The sequence below is a fragment of the Lucilia cuprina genome, chromosome 5 (genome assembly GCF_022045245.1).
Source record: "Lucilia cuprina isolate Lc7/37 chromosome 5, ASM2204524v1, whole genome shotgun sequence".
Lineage (NCBI taxonomy): Eukaryota > Metazoa > Arthropoda > Insecta > Diptera > Calliphoridae > Lucilia > Lucilia cuprina.
Window position 1 is genome coordinate 17764127 of NC_060953.1, and position 19116 is coordinate 17783242.

Below are 19116 nucleotides of genomic sequence, written 5' to 3' on the forward strand. Positions count from 1 at the left end.
TACAGAGAAGAGATCTAAACAGTTTCATTTGTAATGTCGTAGGAGTCATCTCAACATTCACATCATACAGTTAGATAGAACCTTCCAGGAATGTAAGGAAGGATCTTCGTATATACGAAAAGAAGAACATACGCAGATATGTGCAGGATCCATTAGATCAGTTCTCGTATACGGCAGCTTTAAACGACACTCATAGAGACGCCATTAATTCCGCAGTTGCAGGATACCGCTTGAATGTCGTATTTGAAAGTCGCCCAGTCCCTAAAGCAAACACAGATGAAATCCTGCCGCATAAAACAAATTTCTTGCATGTGGTTAAGGTTATCATAACACCCAAAACGTATTCAATTGCTTAGCCAAACCTACTTCATTTTGTCCAATGAATTAATGGACACATCCAGTTGAAATAGCACAATTTTTGGACATTGATGTAAAACTGCCGAACTAGATTATTGTATATTTTCAGCTTTTACAAAAACAACATAACAGTTCATAAGATTAAATCCAAGATCGTATTAAACTTCAGCCATAACCGCATCACTCCGGGATATTCGGCAATGAAAGGGCGTATAAACTTGATGTATAGAGAAGAAAGCTATAAAATGATATAGTGACCGTTCAACATTAAATACATATGTATGTGAGAAAGTGCTATACGGCCAACGAGACTAAGACGAGACGATTGCTCAGAATGTATAAGTCCTAGATTAGCATTATGGTGGATACACAAGATCCAAACATATATAGGTGGAACAAGACCGTATTGCCAATACGTTATTGGACAATAAGGTATTGGACCAAAACAGATTACTCTTGGCTACCAGACCATTCGGTAATAATCGGCAATGAAAGGGCGTATAAACTTGATATAAGGGGAAGAAGATTTTGAGAGAAAATGATTAAAACCCTCCATAGAATTAATAAGTTTCAGTTTAGTATGATAATACGTACTTCAAGTGAATACACAGGACATGTTCAGAATGTATATGAAACACTTTCTATTATATAACCAGGCTTTTATACAAATTAGATCGAAATTTATGTTGTTCCATAACATTGTTTGAACAACATGTGGGACTTTGAACTAATAACCAATTCTTTTAAACAAATAAAACACCCGCAAAGTTTGACAATTGTTTATTTATTTATTAATTTTTTGTCTTATATAATTTTATGAAACGATTTGCTAGAAAATTTTTAATCTTTATATTTCGTGTTTATTTGATATTATCAATTCCAATTAAATTGTTAATTGCATGAGTATTTTTATTTAAAATTTTGTATAAACCCTGCAGTACGACAAACTAGTTCGATAACGGCAGTATGAACAGTCACTAAGGAACCACCACCAGTGAATTTTCAACCCACTAACAAAGTTAGTGGGTTGGAATGCAAACTACATAACTAGTTACCACAGGTAACTAGTTAGTTAAAAAAGCGGTAATGAAACTAGTGTAAGGTGCAAATTGACACTTTGCGTACTGAAGGGTATATTATATAACCAATATATAGAAATATGTATGTATGTGTTAAAACAATAACCGAAAGTTTAATTTAATGTTATATAAAAAAAAATGGTCTCTTCTTCACTTGATTGTTCCAAATGTTTAATGATCCAAAAACGTTTGATTACACCGTTAAAGCACAACTTTTCCAAATTATCTTCTGATGATCCCCGAACTCCATGGAATCTTCAATGTGTACAGTTGTTTCGAAAATATTTGTATATTTTTGTAGAATTTTATTTAAATCTGTTGCTTGTATGTGAGAATCTTTAGTTATAGTTTTGATATAATCGCAAATTGACTGGGAGGTAGAGCCCAAAGGTTGTATTAACAAATAGGCTGTGGTTAAGGCTATAAGTTTAGCTTCATCTTGGTTTAAGGGCTGAAAATATACAAACATATGGAGTAAAAATTTAAATTAATTTTATCATTATATTATATACCTCTTTAGCTGTTATTAGAGATTTTTCTTGTGGATCTTTTTCATCTGCTGTGGTTACCTCGCAAGATTTCTCTTTGACTTTTTGTTGTTGATCCAGTTCCTGAACTAGTTCAATTTCGGTATGCTTATCATCTGTTGTGGTTACTTCAAAAATGGAACTTCTTTCTTTTTCCTCTTTATCTTTCTGTTCCTTTAGCTTCTCTTTCTCTTTATATTTTTGACGAATTTCTTCAACTTCATTGATATCTTCTATGATCTTTACTTCATCATCACTTTTATCAACATCAATATCTATAATTTGCGAGTTGTCCAGTTTCTTTGAGGGTGTTTGCATTACCACCTCCTCATCTAAATCTTGTATTTCACTTGACTCTGAATAGACTGAGGCACAGGCTTCACGATCCTTAAGTTTTTCATTAGTTTCACGTATTTTAGTCTTAAGCAAAAGCTGCTTAACTCCTGCCTCTTTTAAACGTTTCTCCAATTGTTCTATGGTCTTGGCATCCTTCTGTTCACGCATTTTTGTTTGTAGCAATTGTGTCTGCATATTGCGTATGGTTTCCTGCAGAACTTTCATTTGTTTTTCACGAAAATCACTATTATACTTGAGATCAGTACGTTCAAGACTCATTTCATTGCGCATGGCTTCCAGTTGATGTCGCAAGGAATCATTTTCCTCCTATAAAGCACATATGTTTAACTCACAAGTCTCTCTATTGTTCCATGCAGCTAACAAATATGTTATTACCTTTAAATTATCACTATCGTAACGTTTACGTTTCGTATGTGTAGTCGTTTGATAATCACGATCCTCATCGGACATTTCCATTTCATCATCTTCAATTTGTATTGATCGCAATTCCTAAAGATTTTTTAAACAAACAAATGAACATCATGTAATTATTTGTTGAAAAAAAAATTGTTGTTATGTTTGAATTTAATTCTACTTTGTAAATAAATATTGTTTAATAAACCTTGTTTTTTTGTTGTTGTTTAAAATAAATAGTTTTATAATTATACCTTCATTGCCTTTTTTTCTGTGTGTCAGTGTACTTACCTTGAAAACTTATTTTTTAACAAAATATTTTTTAAAAAGTTTGTTAAAAAAACCTTAAAATATCATTTGTTTAGTAGTTTTTTTTTAATGAAAAAATTCCAATATTTAAGAATTTGTTGCATCGCTTTTGTTCTTTTGTAACGTTTACACTCAAAAAAAAAAATTATAGAAATATTTAAGAAATAATGTTCTAAGCAATGGAGTAATGAATGTTATGAACATTTAAACATGTACATCTATGTAAATGTATTTATGTATAGAAATTAAAATTTAATTATATTAACTAAGTCACCAAAAACTTTAACAAACAAAAACTATCCACAAATATACAGAGTTTTAATATTCTAATTTAGGATTTTTCAAATTAATTTAATAAATGTCGTTTTAATGCTGAAATTCGATCTTGCTTTAAAGGAGTCCCTGACAAAGCTTACGGTTATAAGACTAAAATCAAATTTAGATTTTAAAAATACTAAAGATCGTAAAGTAAAAGATATCCACAATTGTACAACTTTAACCAAAGCTCTGGAAACGTTGCTAGATATTCCACCCATTGAAACATACTAAAGATATGATTCGCCGCATACTTCCGAGCGGCTCTTTAGGCAAACTGGGCAAAAGCGGTTATAGGAAACGTCAGACGTGCCTGATCGCCTACCACACACAGAATATGTCAGAAACTCTTAAACCAGTGTTGCCCAAAATCTCGATTCCCTATCACGCGAGATAGGACAATAATATTCTGCTCACGTTGCTTTGACGCACCAACACTATAAGCTTACTTGTGTATTTTCTTATTTGAACATGTGTTAGTTGATTATCTCTCAACTTGCAAAACAAAATCAACATAGTTGCTGATCAGCATTTGTCGAAGTAAGATCTGTACGCAACTTTTTTAAAATCCACACAGAAATACAACAACAAAATTTTGAGAAAGCCGAATTTATGTAGGTGAATGAGAGAGCACAGCTGATAGTTTTTTCTTCTCTTCTGCTTTACCAATACAAATGAATGTGTAACAGTATGGGCAACACTGTTTTAAACGCTGATCACTGATAGAATGTCTTGGCCAAACGGAACATTAGAACAAATACCATTAGGAATTCATTGTTAAGCGGATGACTCTAAATTGTTTAGCAAAAAGAGGAGCTAATTGTAACTCAAGCTTCCAAGCAGAAGTCCGGGCAATAACTAAAAGCGTAAATTGAATTAGAACAAATATGACGCCCGCAGCGCTTAATATCTTTACCGACAGCGACAAGACAATTAGGGCGATATCACAACAGTTCGATTGTGGCCTAAGTGTATTTATTGGGATTTGATCATCCTATCAACCTAACCTAACCTTGGGAATTTATGAAGGCTTGTATTAATGTGGAGCGAAAGCGATACTAATGTTCATTTGTAATTAACGCCCGTAAGTAGGTAGTGTTGTTGTTTCTGACATATAATGTCAGAAACTTTAAAACGCTGATCCCACATAGCGGAACATTAGAGCAAATACCAGTAGGAATTCGTTGTTAAGTGGATGGCTCTAAATTAGGTCACAAAGTGGACCTTGGATTTTATATTAAAGACTGAGAAAAAGAGGGCCTAATTGTAACACAAGGTTTCAGGCAGAAGTCCCAGCAATAACTGAATGCGGAGCATTAAGCACTCATATTGCCAGGTTGTTACACGTTTGTCCAGAGAAAACCCCACCAACCGACTTATACCTTCATATAGGAAGTTGGAGCATCCGGACTTGATTTCATCAAAAGTATTAATGGTCTTCACCAGAAAAAAGTTCCAGAGTTTTAATGGTCTCCACCAGTATATATTTGAGTTTAAATGATCTCCACCAGGTTATATCGAGAGTATTTTATGGTCTCCATCAGTTAAAAACGTTCGAGTATTCTATGGTCTCCACCAATAAAACATAACCTCACTTGAGGTGATACGAAAGCACGAGGTTAATGTAGACAACATATAACTTTGAAGTTATATGTTATATGAAGTAATACACTATACCAGTGCGAGCAAAACGCGAAACTGTCGAAAGCCAGGCAACAAACACAAGCCTGAACGCGTTTAAGAAATAATCGCGATGACGCGAGAGTTGTTCCCCAACTCAGACCTTAATTACGACTGCCCACAACTCTTAATATATTTACCGACAGCCAGAAGTTAATAAGGGTAATACATATCAGGGTATAAAGTTATATCTAAAACCGTATTGGAGTGTAAGAAAGCTTTAAGTGAATACTCTCCCAGAGGTAAGGTAGTAGTCGGCAACGAAAGGGCGAATGTAATAATTTTAAAGGAAAGGAAACTCAAGTCAAGTTAACCTAGCAAAAGCAAAGCCATTCGACGTGACAAAAACTGAAATAAAAACATGGGTGAGAGGAACTCATAGGCTTGTTGGGAGAATGAAACGGTGGGTAGAGCCATAAAGAGCAAGTCTGAAGTAAGTATGATTGAACGTATTCTGAGTGGACACATAGAGTTATGAGCACATCTATGCAAAAATAGATGTGTAAATTCACACGAAGGTTCATATCATGTAGAGAGGCCAGTGAAACTCTAGAACACTTCATTTACTCATCTCAGGCATTCGTCAAAGTTACTTCCAAGTATCTTGGAAGTGATGTTATTCCGGATATAACATTACTGACTAACACTGATTTGAAGATACTTAGGAATTACATTCAGGAAACTGAGATTCTAAATATTAAAAAAATAATACATTTACCGATTTTTTAGGCGCGATAGTGGCCTAGGTGTATTTTTTCGGATTAATTGTATTATACATTCTCCTTATCAACCTGACCTAACCTAAGACACGAAAAAATGATAAGCAGACCTATTGAAAAGTAAACTTCAGTATTTGGGATTTAATATCACCTCAATGGCAACTTTCAACATGCTTAGCTTAAGGGTTAAGAGGGAGTTACATATATTTATCGGCTTGTATTGAGCACGACTTGGTGCATCCTTAATGTTTTTCTATCGATGAGGCAAATTTGATCGATAAAAGCCAGCATTTTCGATACATTTATTGCAGAGTTGTCTAGTCCTCCTTCATCGACAGCAGAAACGGAGGACCCAAGTGAAGAAAAACTTCCGACCGGATCCTTAAATGTGTCTCTTGAGTGCAAAGCCAGTATGTATAACAGTTTAATTACAATTTGAACCGCTGTCGACAAATCACAACTGATTTCTGAAGTGTACCTTATATGAGAGCTATGACCAATTGTGGACCGATCGGGAAACAATTTTATAGATATATTTATGAATATAACATATTTTCAAAATTTCAAAAGAACACAGAATAACCAAGAAAAAGTAACATTGAAGAGTAATGGATTAAAATGCTAATAAAACTTTTTTCCACTATTTCTTTATTAGCATTTTAACACGGTGATGTAATTGGAGACAAGTACTTCTACGCTCGCTTACAAATTAAATATACTTCTTCGCTTACAAAGAAGTTGTTGAGTAAGTTGTTTAATAATAAAAAGGAGCCAGTGAGAATACGAACCAGGGACTCCGGTTTGTCGTACTCACTGTGCGACAAACAAAATGACAAAACCGAAAATAAAGTACTTTTATATCAGATAGTCATTACTCGAGTACGGTAAGTAGTAGTCATTGAAAAGTAAATAGTTATAAAAAATGGTGGGTATAACAATACAAAATGCGCATTATAAAAAGCCAGTTTTTTAATTTTTTTTTTTTGGGTTTTAATTAGGATGGCGGTGCATCAAACACTCATATTGCCAGGTTATCACACGTTTGTCCAGAGAAAACTCCACCAACCGACCTATACCTTCATATAGGAAGTTGGAGCATCCGGACTTGATTTCATCAAAAGTATTAATGGTCTCCACCAGAAAAAAGTTCCAGAGTTTTAATGGTCTCCACCAGTTTATATTCGAGTTTAAATGGTCTCCACCAGATTATATCGTGAGTATTTTATGGTCTTATTATGGCGTTTAATGAAGACAACGCATAACTTAGAACAGTTATACGAAGTAGTACATTAAATTAGTGCGGGGTGAGAAGTAATTCTGTCGAAAGCCCAGCAACAAGCACAAGTCTGACCGTCCTTAAGAAATAGAAACGATGACGCGAGAGTTGTTCACCAACTCAGACCTGAATTACAACTGAGTTTTTTAATATAAAAAATTTTTTAGTAAAATATTCTGAACATATGGCAACGCTACAATATAAAAATAATTGCCAAAAATGGCAATAAAAATAGAATCATCTCAACCGAAATATCGCCAACCACAAGACGATATTTTGCTCTCCATAAAAAATGTACGAAAACTCATTGTCAACAGCGGTTTGTGGTTCCAATTGTATACAAGCTGTAATACAGTTTTAAAACCAATTTGGTAATATAGTCGTAATTCAGGTCTGAGTTGGGGAACAACTCTCGCGTCATCGAGATTATTTCTTAAACGCGTTCAGGCTTGTGTTTGTTGCCTGTCTTTCGGCAGTTTTGCGTCTCGCTCGCACTGGTGTAGTGTATTACTTCATATAACTGTTCAAAGTTATATATTGTCTACATTAACCTCGTGCTTTCACCTCAAGTGAGGTTATGTTTTATTGGTGGAGATCATAGAATACTCAAACGTTTTTAACTGGTGGAGACCATAAAATACTCACGATATAACCTGGCGGAGACCATTAAAACTCTGGAACTTTTTTCTGGTGGAGACTATTAATACTTTTGATGAAATCAAGTCCAGATGCTCCAACTTCCTATATGAAGGTATAGGTCGGTTGGTGGGGTTTTCTCTGGACAAACGTGTGATAACCTGACAATATGAGTGCTTAATGCACCGCCATTCTAATTTAAACCAAAAAATAAAAGAAATCGCAATAAAAATAGAATCATCTCAACCACAAGACGATATTTTGCTCTCCATAAAAAATATATGAAAACTCATTGTCGACAGTGGTTGGTAATAAGGAAAACAATTATGTGGAACATCAAGCAATACTTATTTTGGAGGGCACAATCCAAAATTCTTAGAATCATTATGAGAACTCTATGATATATAAGAAACGAGAACATTCATAATGTCATAAATGTACCATCGATCAAGACTATGCAGAGCTAACTTGCCACTGATCTGATGAAGGATAATTTCTGTTTAAAAAACAAGAGCAGAGAATAAGATTTAAACAAAACTAAATTAAAAATAAATGGACGAATTTCGATATAACTAAAAAGCAAATGTAAAGTAGAATGTACGTCCCTGAAACCCATTGTTTTTGTTGTTGTTGTAAAAGGTTGGCTGTAACTGGATGTTCTTTTCTAGGAAAGAACTTCCAGTTGACACAGCTGTTGCTGAGTTGACAATCTTTGGCCTATTAAGAATCTGCTCGTTCCGGAGAGGAGATTCAATTGTTCTTTTCTAGGAAAGAACTTCCAGTTGACATAGCTGTTGCTGAGTTGACAAAATTTGGCCTATTAAGAATCTGCTCGTTCCGGAGAGGAGATCCAATTGTCGTGGGAACGAAACCCATTGTTTGTTTGTTCGAATGTGGCCAATAGTTCTTTCTTGTAGAAAAAACTTTCTATTGATACAGCTGTCGCTGAGTTGACAATCTTTGGCCGATTATGACTCTGGTCGTTCCGGAGCGAACGAAACCCATTGTTTAAGAGAGCCTGCTTGTCACTTTAACTCTTATTTGACAAATTACTCTTTTTTTATATTAATAACATTTAATTTGATTTATTTTATGATTTGTTAATTATTTAAATGCAATAATCATATTTTATATGTGATATTTAACAACTAAAGGTGCCTTTTTATTGACAAATGTAATTAGTGAAAAACAAGCAGAATATAATACCAGGCACCAAAAATAATAATTAGTACAATGTAATACATAAGTTTTTAATTAATAAATATACTAAAACATGCACAAACAAAAATTAACTATTAACAAATAATATTAATTATTAATTAATGAACAATTAATAACAATTTAAATGATTTGTTTTATTGTTTTTTTTAATTAAAGCTTACAGTTGTTTAATTTTTTTTTTTTTTGTTTTATAAACAATACATACCGTTGCCAATTTTTTCCATTGATCGATGTTTTTTCTTTGGGCCTTGGTGAAATGGTCCCAAACCTTCTTGTGACTAGCAGCATTAAACACTTTTTCAATCTGAGTGACTGAATATATAGTATATAATATAATAGGCAATAATAGTATATAATTTAAAAATAATAATGATAATAGTATTTCAAAAACAAAAAAAATATTAAAAATAGAAAAATTATAATTATTAAAAATAAAAAAACTTAAAAAACATAAAGAAATAAACACAAACAAACTTAAGATGGAATTCATATGTATGTAAAAGTTAGAAGGAGCTAAAAAAACACTAAATAAATGAAATGTGTTTATTTTTATTGAAAAATAAAACATATTGAATATTTAAACTTATTTAGTTTAAAACTAAATGTACAAGTTTTAAAACTACAACCATGGTTGCTAAGTTTTATTTTATTTTGTTTACATTTTATGTTAGTGTATTTTACCTATAAATATGTTTTTATTATTTTACTGATTTTTTTAAATTATTTTTTTATGAAAAAAATACAATCCATACGTTAGAGTCTGACCAGTGTTTTTATGTTTAAGAATTTTTTTCTTATTTTTTTTTAATTACCCGCAATATGTAGAAGCATTCTGAGATAGAGTTTCTTTCCTTCATCTTACAAACCTTTTCTCAGTAGCAGCATCTAAATTGGCCACTTTCGTTTTGGATATTGAACTTAGCGAGAGCAAGAGAGTTTGTTCGTAAAAAAAGACTTATTTTGTATGTTTGTTTTTGTTTTGTTTTACCTTTTTTCATTTGATCGTTTCTTTTTATTTTAAATGAGAGTTTTGTTTTTAAAGAGCAAATTTTTGTTGGAATGGAAAATTATATTACTAATTGTTTAATATAAACGTTTTATTATTTGCAAATACAAAATCTATTAATCCCTAGAAAAATATGACACAATTTTTAATGGGTTTGAGATAAATGCCTTGCAGTCAGCTAAGAATTTTACATCGCCTTGATGTTATTTGAAGTTGTTGTAAAAGGTTGGCTGTAATTGAATGTTCTTCCCGGTTGATACAGCTGTTGCTGAGTTGACAATATTTGGCCGATTAAGAGGTCGGGTTGTTCTGGAGCGGAGATCCAATTCTCTTGAGAACGGTTATTTGAAGTTATGGCTATCTTTTAAAGCTCATAACTTACTTAATCGTTTCTTAATCAGGTAATTGCCATTATGTCTGTGCAACTTCAAAGCCTGAGAAACTATTGAAATTGATTGGATCAGATCAAGAAGAATTTTCTAACAACATGATTAGAGAATGGTAAAGAGACTGAGGCCCAAAGAAATCAACTCAAATCCTTAGAGATTAACATCCTACAGACTTCCGGACGAATGTAGCGTCTTTCAAGCGAAAATCCTGGCTATATGGAAATCCGTGGATATTATTAAGGCACACATTACTAGGGGGTCGGAAGTGACGATTTATGTTGATAGTCAGGCAGCTCTTAAGTCTTTGCAGTGTAAAACGTTACATTCTAGCTTGGTAAACAGCTGCAAAAGGGACCTGAAAGGGTTAGTCAGGCTATACACAGTTAGGCTGTGTTGGGTACCGGGACACTGTGACATACAGGGAAATGATGAATTGGCCCGACAGGGCTCGGATTTGGAGCACGATAGAAGGGTCGGTTCGGTAAAACCTCCCCATTTGTCATTACTATATGCTAATTTCCGAATACTTCAAAAACTCCACCAACCAACCATGGAACATAGACTGGATTGTAGGGTTTCTAGGACACTATGGCCGAAGTTAAACCCAAAAGCAACCAGAATGCTATTAGGATTGAACAGGAAGAGCATAAGGATTTTAGTAGTGGTATTAACCGGACACTGCTCAATTGGAGCCTTTAGGGGTAATGAGGTCGGCAACATACAGGATTTTTGTAGGTTGTGTGAGGACGAAGAAGAACTGGAGACAGTAGGGCATATTTTATGCAACTGTCCCAGATTAGAGAATCTGACAGTTGCATAAATTCGAGATAGCAAAGTTCATTCAGGAATCTGTTGCATTTGCAAATTTCGACATCCGATAGTTTGATTTTTTTGTTGCGCGGTGAAAACATTGGAAATCCATCCTGATGTGGCAGGGAGTGGGATGCTCCATCTGAATCTGATAGTTGGTGTAACTAGGCTGATGACATGCCAACAGAAACTGTCTAGTTAACAACACATTTTGTTTACACATTTTGTTTTCTTACTGACACCTGGTCCCCTTCTCACTTACGAAAAGAAGTCTATACTAAGACAGCTTAATAAGAAGTGATATCTATATGTCGCTATAATCGCATCCTTATCCATACTCCAAGAAATGCCGGCTAAAGCTTATTGGAAAATGTTAACCCGACAAAGTTGATCTACATTGTAGAAGTATTTTCTGTGATTGTCTTGCAAAGGTAGAATAGAGCATTATTAACATGCTAGCTTAATAGGGTATATGTAAGGCGCATGAATTGTACATCTAACAGCACTTATAATGCCAGATAATCTGTCCTTTCTCAAGGCCACCTACCAGACATTGTATTCGTATATAAGAACGACCTTAGTAATAGATGGATTATTACATCTAACATTAACTGGTGGCAACTTTCTAATATAGTTATTTTCATTTTTGGAATGAGAAGTCCTATTATCTTCAGGAATAGTTATATCTTTCTGAGGAATCATCATCGAATTTGGATCTAATTTAAAGTACGAAGTCACTCTGATATTTATGCTGTAATTTACTGGTACAGCAGAAACTATATATGATTCTGTTTGGACTACTTGGTTATCCAATGATATTAGGTAGCAGTTTCTAATGAAGGTTACCTAAAAACTCCCTAAAAAGCCCATACAAATTGTGTCATATTTTATAATCTATTAAAATCCACTCTTCATCCAACACTGTTTGTCATATGATCTACTCTAAAATTATCCCATCACACACTCACACACAATCACGCTAAAAATTCACACACTATCAACTCACATCTCATACAAACATATCGTGTAACAAACATCAATAACCAAACAAAACATTTTAGATTCTAAATAAACGAAATTAACTACGATAAATAAACTTACACTGAGCTGTCATGGTCAACATTTGTTTGCGAAAACTTTCTCGAGCTTTACGCAAATCCTCCTCCAATTGTTGTTTATCACCTGTCAAACGTCTGACATGAGCATGAGTACTTTGTATCATCGAATAGAAAACATTAGCATTGCGTTTAGTACAATCACCACGTTCCAGCCAAATTGTTATAGTCTGCACAGCCTTAACAAAAGTGTCGTTATTTCGCAAACTTTCAGCCACCATAGAGGCCTCATGATCGGTATAGTGTGGTATGGGAGGGGGAGATTGAGAACGTAAACGATCTAAAGACATGCGTTCGCGGTGTCGTTGTTCACGTTGCAATTGTCTCTGCTTGCACTCATAGTCGTATTGGTCATCTCTAGCTTGGGCGTAATCAATGTGTAGACGTCCAAAACTGGCTTGATCATTTGTATTGTTGAGACGCACCCGATAGCCGCTAAAATATATGGCACGATCAATGGACTCTTCATGGCGAAAACGTATATGGCAAAAGTTTTTCTTGGACATGCGTAATGTTGAGATTTCTCCACAACTCTCGAATATCTCACGCACTATTTCCTCAGTTATAATGTCTGGTAGACCGCCCACAAAAACCGTACGACAACCAGGAGGCCTGTCACGTATAGTGGGTGGTGGAGCATTAGGATTGGGAGGCAAAAGCATGCAGCTTTTAGTTTTTATAACTTCTTTGGTGGCCACTGGTGAGCCGTTAAAATTTTCTGTAACAAATATTATATTTTAGAGGTTATGTTAAGTATTCAGCTTTTAAGTTGATTTTTACCTGCAATATTTGTGTGACCCATTTTATTGGGATCCATTGTGTTCGAGGGATCGGCTAGTGCTCCATTAGCATAGGCTCCATATTGTTGCATTTGCTGCATTGCAGCCATCATTGTGGCTGGATCCATTAAGCTATTGGCAGCTGCAGTACCCGCAGCAGGATTTGGAGGAAAAAACATAAATCCTGGATTTGCACATATTTGACCGGCCATTAGACCATTTAAATACAAACTAGAATCTGGCATATTTAATGGCATTTTATCTGTGTTTAATTTGGGTGTGGAATCACTTTGTGCTCCCACTGTATTTGTGGTAGTAGCAACTACAGTGGGCGTGTCATTTTCTAAATCATTTTCCAAGTCCATTGGCGCAGTGCCTTGATTCGGTTTGACATTATTACGTGTTGGACTTGGAGATCTTAAGCGAGGTGGCGGCGGAGGCTCTGGATTACGTCTTGATGTTTTTGTTGCTGTTTTTGTAGCATTAAAATTACTTGTTGATGCTGCTGCTGGTGTAGTTGGCAAAGTATTGTGCAGTGTAGCAGACGCATGAGTTGTAGGTGTATTATTCATAGCGGCAGCTAAATGATTCATAAAGTTGGCATGTGGTGGCATAGATGCTCCATTGGCCAGAGTATTAAAAAAGGGCACTGTAAATAAAAAAATATTTTATTACTATATTTACAAAAAAGTAATTTTTGTCATATTTTTACGATTTATGAACATATTAAAAATCTGGCAACATTACGCTATTTCCCCAAAATAAAACAACAATAAACATAAATCAAAAAGAAGCGACAATCAAAACAAAACACAGCTGATTTAATCCACTTGTTTAGAAACAACTTAACAAAACAAAAACACACAGAAAATACAAAACACAAAAGGTATTATGATAAATTTTCAATGTAAAAGAAAATATAAAAAATAAGGAAAAATGGCGTCGTATACATTTTTTTCAACAATAAACCACAAATTACTAGAGAATTACAAAAATTTCTATCAATTAAATAACTTTTAAATGAAATTTGTCCTGTAAATTTCATAATAAACAACATTAAATTTCATGAATAACAATTTACTTTGTGATAAAACAAAATAAAATTTCACATTGCTAAAAAACTTACTCATATTTTCTAAGCCTTGATGGCCTAAATTAGTGTAATTAAAAGCCATTTTTAATAAAACTTTGTGATACAGCCTCGTATTTAACACATTTTGAATTAGTTGCAATAAATATATTTTAGTTTTCTTATGGATTTTTATAATTTCCAACACAATAATTGTAAGAAACGCCCGTATTTCTTTTATTACAAAGATCAACCAGAGATCTGTGTCGGCAAACATTAACAACGGCGTTGGCGTCTGACACTAAATATTTCAGAGCCAACTGAAAATCGTCTGTAAGACGGCATAGTTTACACAAGTTAAAATTTTTCACCGATATCGAAAAATAACGGTTTCCTATTGATTGAAACTTAGGGTTTTGAAAAACGTATTATAATAACTGGGTATTCAAACAAGATTTTAATATTTTATATTAATATGTTAGAATATGGGTAAAAATTATAATTTATGGCTTTCATTGATCTCAAATAAGGATTATTGGTAAAATTTTGAAATTTTAAGCTAAAATTACTCCATCAAATTTCTTAAGGATTAGTTCATAATTATTTATTTACTTATATAATATTTTATTTATAACATTATTTAAATCGGAAAGAACTTGACCGAAAGCCGTTGTTAACTCTCCGCAGGCCTACCTTTTCAGACGGCGTCAAAAAATATTGGTCGTCATGATTTACTCAAACAAAAGTGAATCATTTGTTTTGACATTTCCAGAAAAATAGTCTTATCAGAATAATTTTTTCCTCCAACTAAGCAGTCACAAAAAGACAAAAAAAAGTGTTAATTAATTAAGAAAATTAAGAAATCTCTTCGAGAAAATGTCTGTTAATACAGCCCACGCCAATAATGGCGTTTTAATACATGCTGGAGAATAGTAAGTAGATTTAAATGTCCCAAAATTAATGATGAAATTCAAACATTTATGTGTACTGTGTATGTGTGTAAAAATGAGGGTATTTATGGTTGTGTGGCTTAAAAAAACCAAAACAAATAAAAGTTTCGCTAATTATTTGCCATTTTAATACAATGACGTCTTTGAAAAATTATATGCCAATGAATCTATTATATATTTACTTATTTCTTTCGTGGAATTTCTAATTTAAAATGTATGTTTTTTTCGTTTTGTTTTTAGCATCTTACTCCATAGCGACAATGTTTCGATGGATTTTTCGGGTCAGGACAATCCTGTATTTCGTGGCACTAAGCAGGGTCGTATCTATTTGACTTCTCATCGTTTGATTTTTAATAATAAGAAATCAGGCGATGAGATGCAGTCATTTAGTGCACCATTTATTGCTATGAATGATGTAAGTTCTTTTTTTAATATTTATATTCCAGTGGTATATGTTTACTTGTTTTTTAGTTATTTATTTAATAAGTTTATAATATTAGTATCCTTTTCTTATTAATAATGTACAAATATTTTGTTTTCGACTACAATTTTTTTCAATCAATCAATATTTCAAAATAGATTTAACTATATGCAGAACGTTTTCTGTGCAGACTTTCTTTTATTGATTTATTCACTACAATTTTCCATATTCTTCGTCGGAAGAATTGATATTTTGGATTGGATGTGATACTTATATAGTTTTACACTTCCCTATAATATATTTTTTTTCTTAGGTTGAGCTTGAACAACCTGTTTTCGGAGCCAACTATATTAAGGGCAAAGTACGTGCCCAGCCCAATGGTAACTTTATTGGTGAAGTTAAATTTAAGCTCTATTTTAAATCGGGCGGTGCTATTGAGTATGGTATGGCTTTGTTGCGTGCAGCTAAGACGGCCCAGAGTAATTATCATAATGGTGGTGGCGGTTATGATGATCCACCACCATATACACCTTCGGGTAATTGGCATGAGGCACCACCACCAGCCTATCAGCCACCACCAGGCTATTACGGTTGGTTGCCACAACATGATGCCTTTAGTGGACCAGCACCCAATACGGTGTTTATGAGTGATAATCCACCACCTTATCCAGGCATTGGAGGACGTAAGTAGTAGAATTCAATATAAAATTTACTTTTGATTTTAACAATTTTTAGTTAAAGTTAAAGAAGAAAAACTCGGCTTTTGTTTTTAAAATGAAAGAAATTTAAAATAGATTTTTTTTCTCTCTAATAAATCTTCTATATTTTGTTTTCTACCAACAAACAATTGTGTTTTAATAAATCGGACGAATCTGTCTACTTTTAAAAATTTATTTTTTATACAGCACCACCAGCATATAATCCACAACCACCCCAGGGACTTTATCCATCGGTGCCAACACATCCCTATAATCCGCAACAACAACAACCATATAATCCACAACCTTACAATCCACAACCTTACAATCCACAACCATACAATCCACCAGCTCAGGATTGGAATAGTTTTGGCATGCCTCAACAACCATCACAACAACAGCAGCAACAACAGAATCAAAATCAACAACGCAATGGCTCAAATAATACATCGTCTCAACAGCAGGAAGAAATGCCCTCTTGGAATGGCTTCTCATTGCCACCACCCGATGAGGAAGAACGTCAACAACAACAACGCCAACAACAAAGTCAACAATCATCAGCCCCTGCAGCATCTCATGCTGGCGGCTGGGGAGGTGGGTATCCACAACCGCCCCCATATGGAGCACCATCACAACCTTATCCACCATATCCCATGTATCCCGCACAAGGAGGTGGCCATCCACCATATCCTCCACAACCCCAACAATATGGTGGTGGTTTTCCTCCTTATCCTCCAGCTGCTGGCGGTCCTCCACCACCAGCTGGTGCCATGGGTTTCACTGCACCTCCAGCCAGTAAGTTTTAATTATATTTTGCTCTATTGTTTTCTTTTTTTTATGTTTTCATCACAAAATTTATCATTTAATTCATTTTTATATAAAATTTTGCTTTTTATTAATTGATTATGGCTGGATAAGAGATTTAATGGTTAATTGTGGAAATTATTTCTAAAATGCACCTTATAAATTGAACATTTAAGAAAAGTTTGTGTGTGATCTCCGGTCTGATGAACTAGAACACTAGCTTATGTAAGGCGTTATAAACATAAGCTAGTGTTAAAAAACTAGCTTATATCTTGTATATCCACTCGGAGACTATAGGGTCCATGTGATTCCCTTCAAGAAGTGAAGATTCAGAAAACAGAGAAACAAAAACACTACAATATGATAAGAAAGTAAGAAGATAGGTAAATGGAGTAGACGAATGGAATACGCCTAAGCCTAAATCCATGTCCCTCTATAAAGACCAATCAAATAAGTGACTAATTTCCCTTGAAAAAAAAAAACCAAGTAGAATACAAGACAAATGGGTAGATATACCATCTCTCGACCAGCTGCCACAGTTCGGGACTGATCTTCCCATCCGGATCAGACCGATCTATAACAGCCGCCCGAAAGTTACTATCCAGGCTCGTGGACTTCTTCACCTTCTTTGTTGATGAGGTCGGCTGATCATCACCAGATTTAGCTCTTTTAATGATCCCCTTTTAGAGGCTCATTAGAGGTGCTAGCCGGGTTTCTACCAGCCGTCCCCAACGACGAAGATTTTCTGGGCCCCTTTAGCTTGGAGTTTTGTTCACCTCCAGACCGGTTTCCTAATAGCCCCCTTTTAAGGACCCTTAGGAGAAGTAGCTGGAGGTTTTCCTTCCCTTTTCGCTTGGAATCACTTTGGATGATGCTTTGCTGCCACCAGCAGCTCCCGCCGAGGCCGTGAGCGTTTCGGCAGCAATAACACCATCCTCCTTCTTAGTTTCGTCACGACAAGCAGCCGATGTTGAAGGCCCCACACCCTTATAAGTGTTTACTTGGCCAACATCATCACCTGCTTGCTGTTCCTTAGAAGGCCACCCCAAGATAACACTAACAGGACCGTAGATTCTTTCAAATCTAGCTACATCATGTTTGTGCTTCTTGACGAGGTACTTCTCCTTTGATGAGAACGATATCGGATCTCTCTGTTCCATCATAGCCAGAAAGGCCAGAGATTTCCGATTACCGTTCTTCGCCCTATCCTCTTTCGTTTGACCAGCATTTGCAAGATCTCGTAGAGGGGCTCTAGGCGACTCCTCCACGCCGGCTTATCGAACGAGATTGGCGTTCTTTGCGCCATGTAGAAAACCTTCTTCCGAAAGGCTACTTTGGTCCTCTTTGGCCTCATCAGTAGGAGGGGATGACTCTGTCCTCCGACCGTGAGCAGACACCACAGTGCTGTTGTGTTCCCCGTCGGATGATAGATCCATCTCATCAAACTTCTGTGTGGCGCCGGATTCTCCAAAGGAATCCTTCGACAGCCCTAGAATGTCGTCTACATTACAGTCCGTTAGAATCTGTTCTTCATGCTTCAAAATCCTAGCATGAATGTCAGTCAGTGTTAGTTTTCCGTCTAAGGATAGGTCTGTCTCCCCACCATCCTCATTAGTCCGGTTCCTGAAAGCCGTAGTATCCAACTCTACTACCCTTTCGTCACAATGATCATCTTTTCTGTCCGCTACTTCCTCTTCCTTTTCTTTATTTAATTTTGTTCGTTCAATTTTGATCCCACGAATATGCTCGTTCGGACGGACCATCCACGCAGTGACGGCCTACGTGGACTAGGCAACAGCGTTTTACCCTGACGCTGAGGGGAGCTGTTAACGACTAATTTATGCACTAATTAGCCAATCAGGACCTCTGCACTGCTTCCAACCACCATGACCTTAAAAGTGCTTATATAACGCACTACCCTAATAGTAAAGCTCTTATCAATCAAGAGCGAACCTGCAAAGGACAATCACGTATCATCTTTGTCATGATAATAAAGCGACAAGCTATGTAAACCGCTTATTGCTACAGCCATATCATGACAGGATGAGTAACCTTTAGTTATACACTCCTTTATAAGCCAGAACTAATCGCGAGTAGAGGTTTGAAACCAATAAACTCAGAAGGCCCTGACAACAGAGTGTACGTAAGCCCTCGCATCGCGACAAGGGTTCGCTACACGAACTACAAAATGTTCTATAGGTGACAG

At 35.2% G+C, this 19116-nt stretch overlaps 2 protein-coding genes across 7 annotated transcripts in view; one reads left to right on the forward strand and one right to left on the reverse strand.

Moving 5' to 3' along the window:
• Positions 1-1460: 1460 nt before the first annotated feature.
• Positions 1461-14306, reverse strand: LOC111677098 (ecto-NOX disulfide-thiol exchanger 2). Its single transcript, XM_023438154.2, has 7 exons — positions 14095-14306; positions 12970-13617; positions 12176-12907; positions 9075-9181; positions 2696-2809; positions 1949-2626; positions 1461-1887 (listed from the first exon to the last, which is right to left on the reverse strand). The coding sequence occupies exons 1-7, from the start codon at positions 14141-14143 to the stop codon at positions 1630-1632; spliced, it is 2586 nt and encodes an 861-aa protein (XP_023293922.2). The 5' UTR covers positions 14144-14306; the 3' UTR covers positions 1461-1629.
• Positions 14307-14789: 483 nt separating this feature from the next.
• The window catches only part of LOC111677104 (WW domain-binding protein 2), a 6025-nt gene continuing 1698 nt past the window's right edge, over positions 14790-19116 (forward strand). For 2 of the 6 annotated variants that reach the window (XM_023438162.2, XM_046953273.1), the window contains exons 1-4: positions 14791-14969; positions 15228-15402; positions 15722-16091; positions 16314-16901. In XM_023438162.2, the coding sequence (XP_023293930.2) occupies positions 14914-14969; positions 15228-15402; positions 15722-16091; positions 16314-16901 (1189 nt within the window). In that variant the 5' untranslated portion in view covers positions 14791-14913. Of the gene's footprint in view, positions 14970-15227; positions 15403-15721; positions 16092-16313; positions 16902-19116 lie in introns of all 6 variants that reach the window. The other 4 variants (XM_023438163.2, XM_046953275.1, XR_006941218.1 and 1 more) reach the window with 2 other exon arrangements.

Bases quoted from the DNA above. Each gene is read 5' to 3' on its own strand.
- LOC111677098 (XM_023438154.2), bottom strand. From the start codon at position 14,143: ATGGCTTTTAATTACACTAATTTAGGCCATCAAGGCTTAGAAAATATG. The intron at 9,182-12,175 runs GTAAGTTTATTT...CTATATATTCAG, and splicing joins GTTGACCATGACAGCTCAGT to TCACTCAGATTGAAAAAGTG. The intron at 1,888-1,948 runs GTATATAATATA...GTATATTTTCAG, and splicing joins CTCTAATAACAGCTAAAGAG to CCCTTAAACCAAGATGAAGC.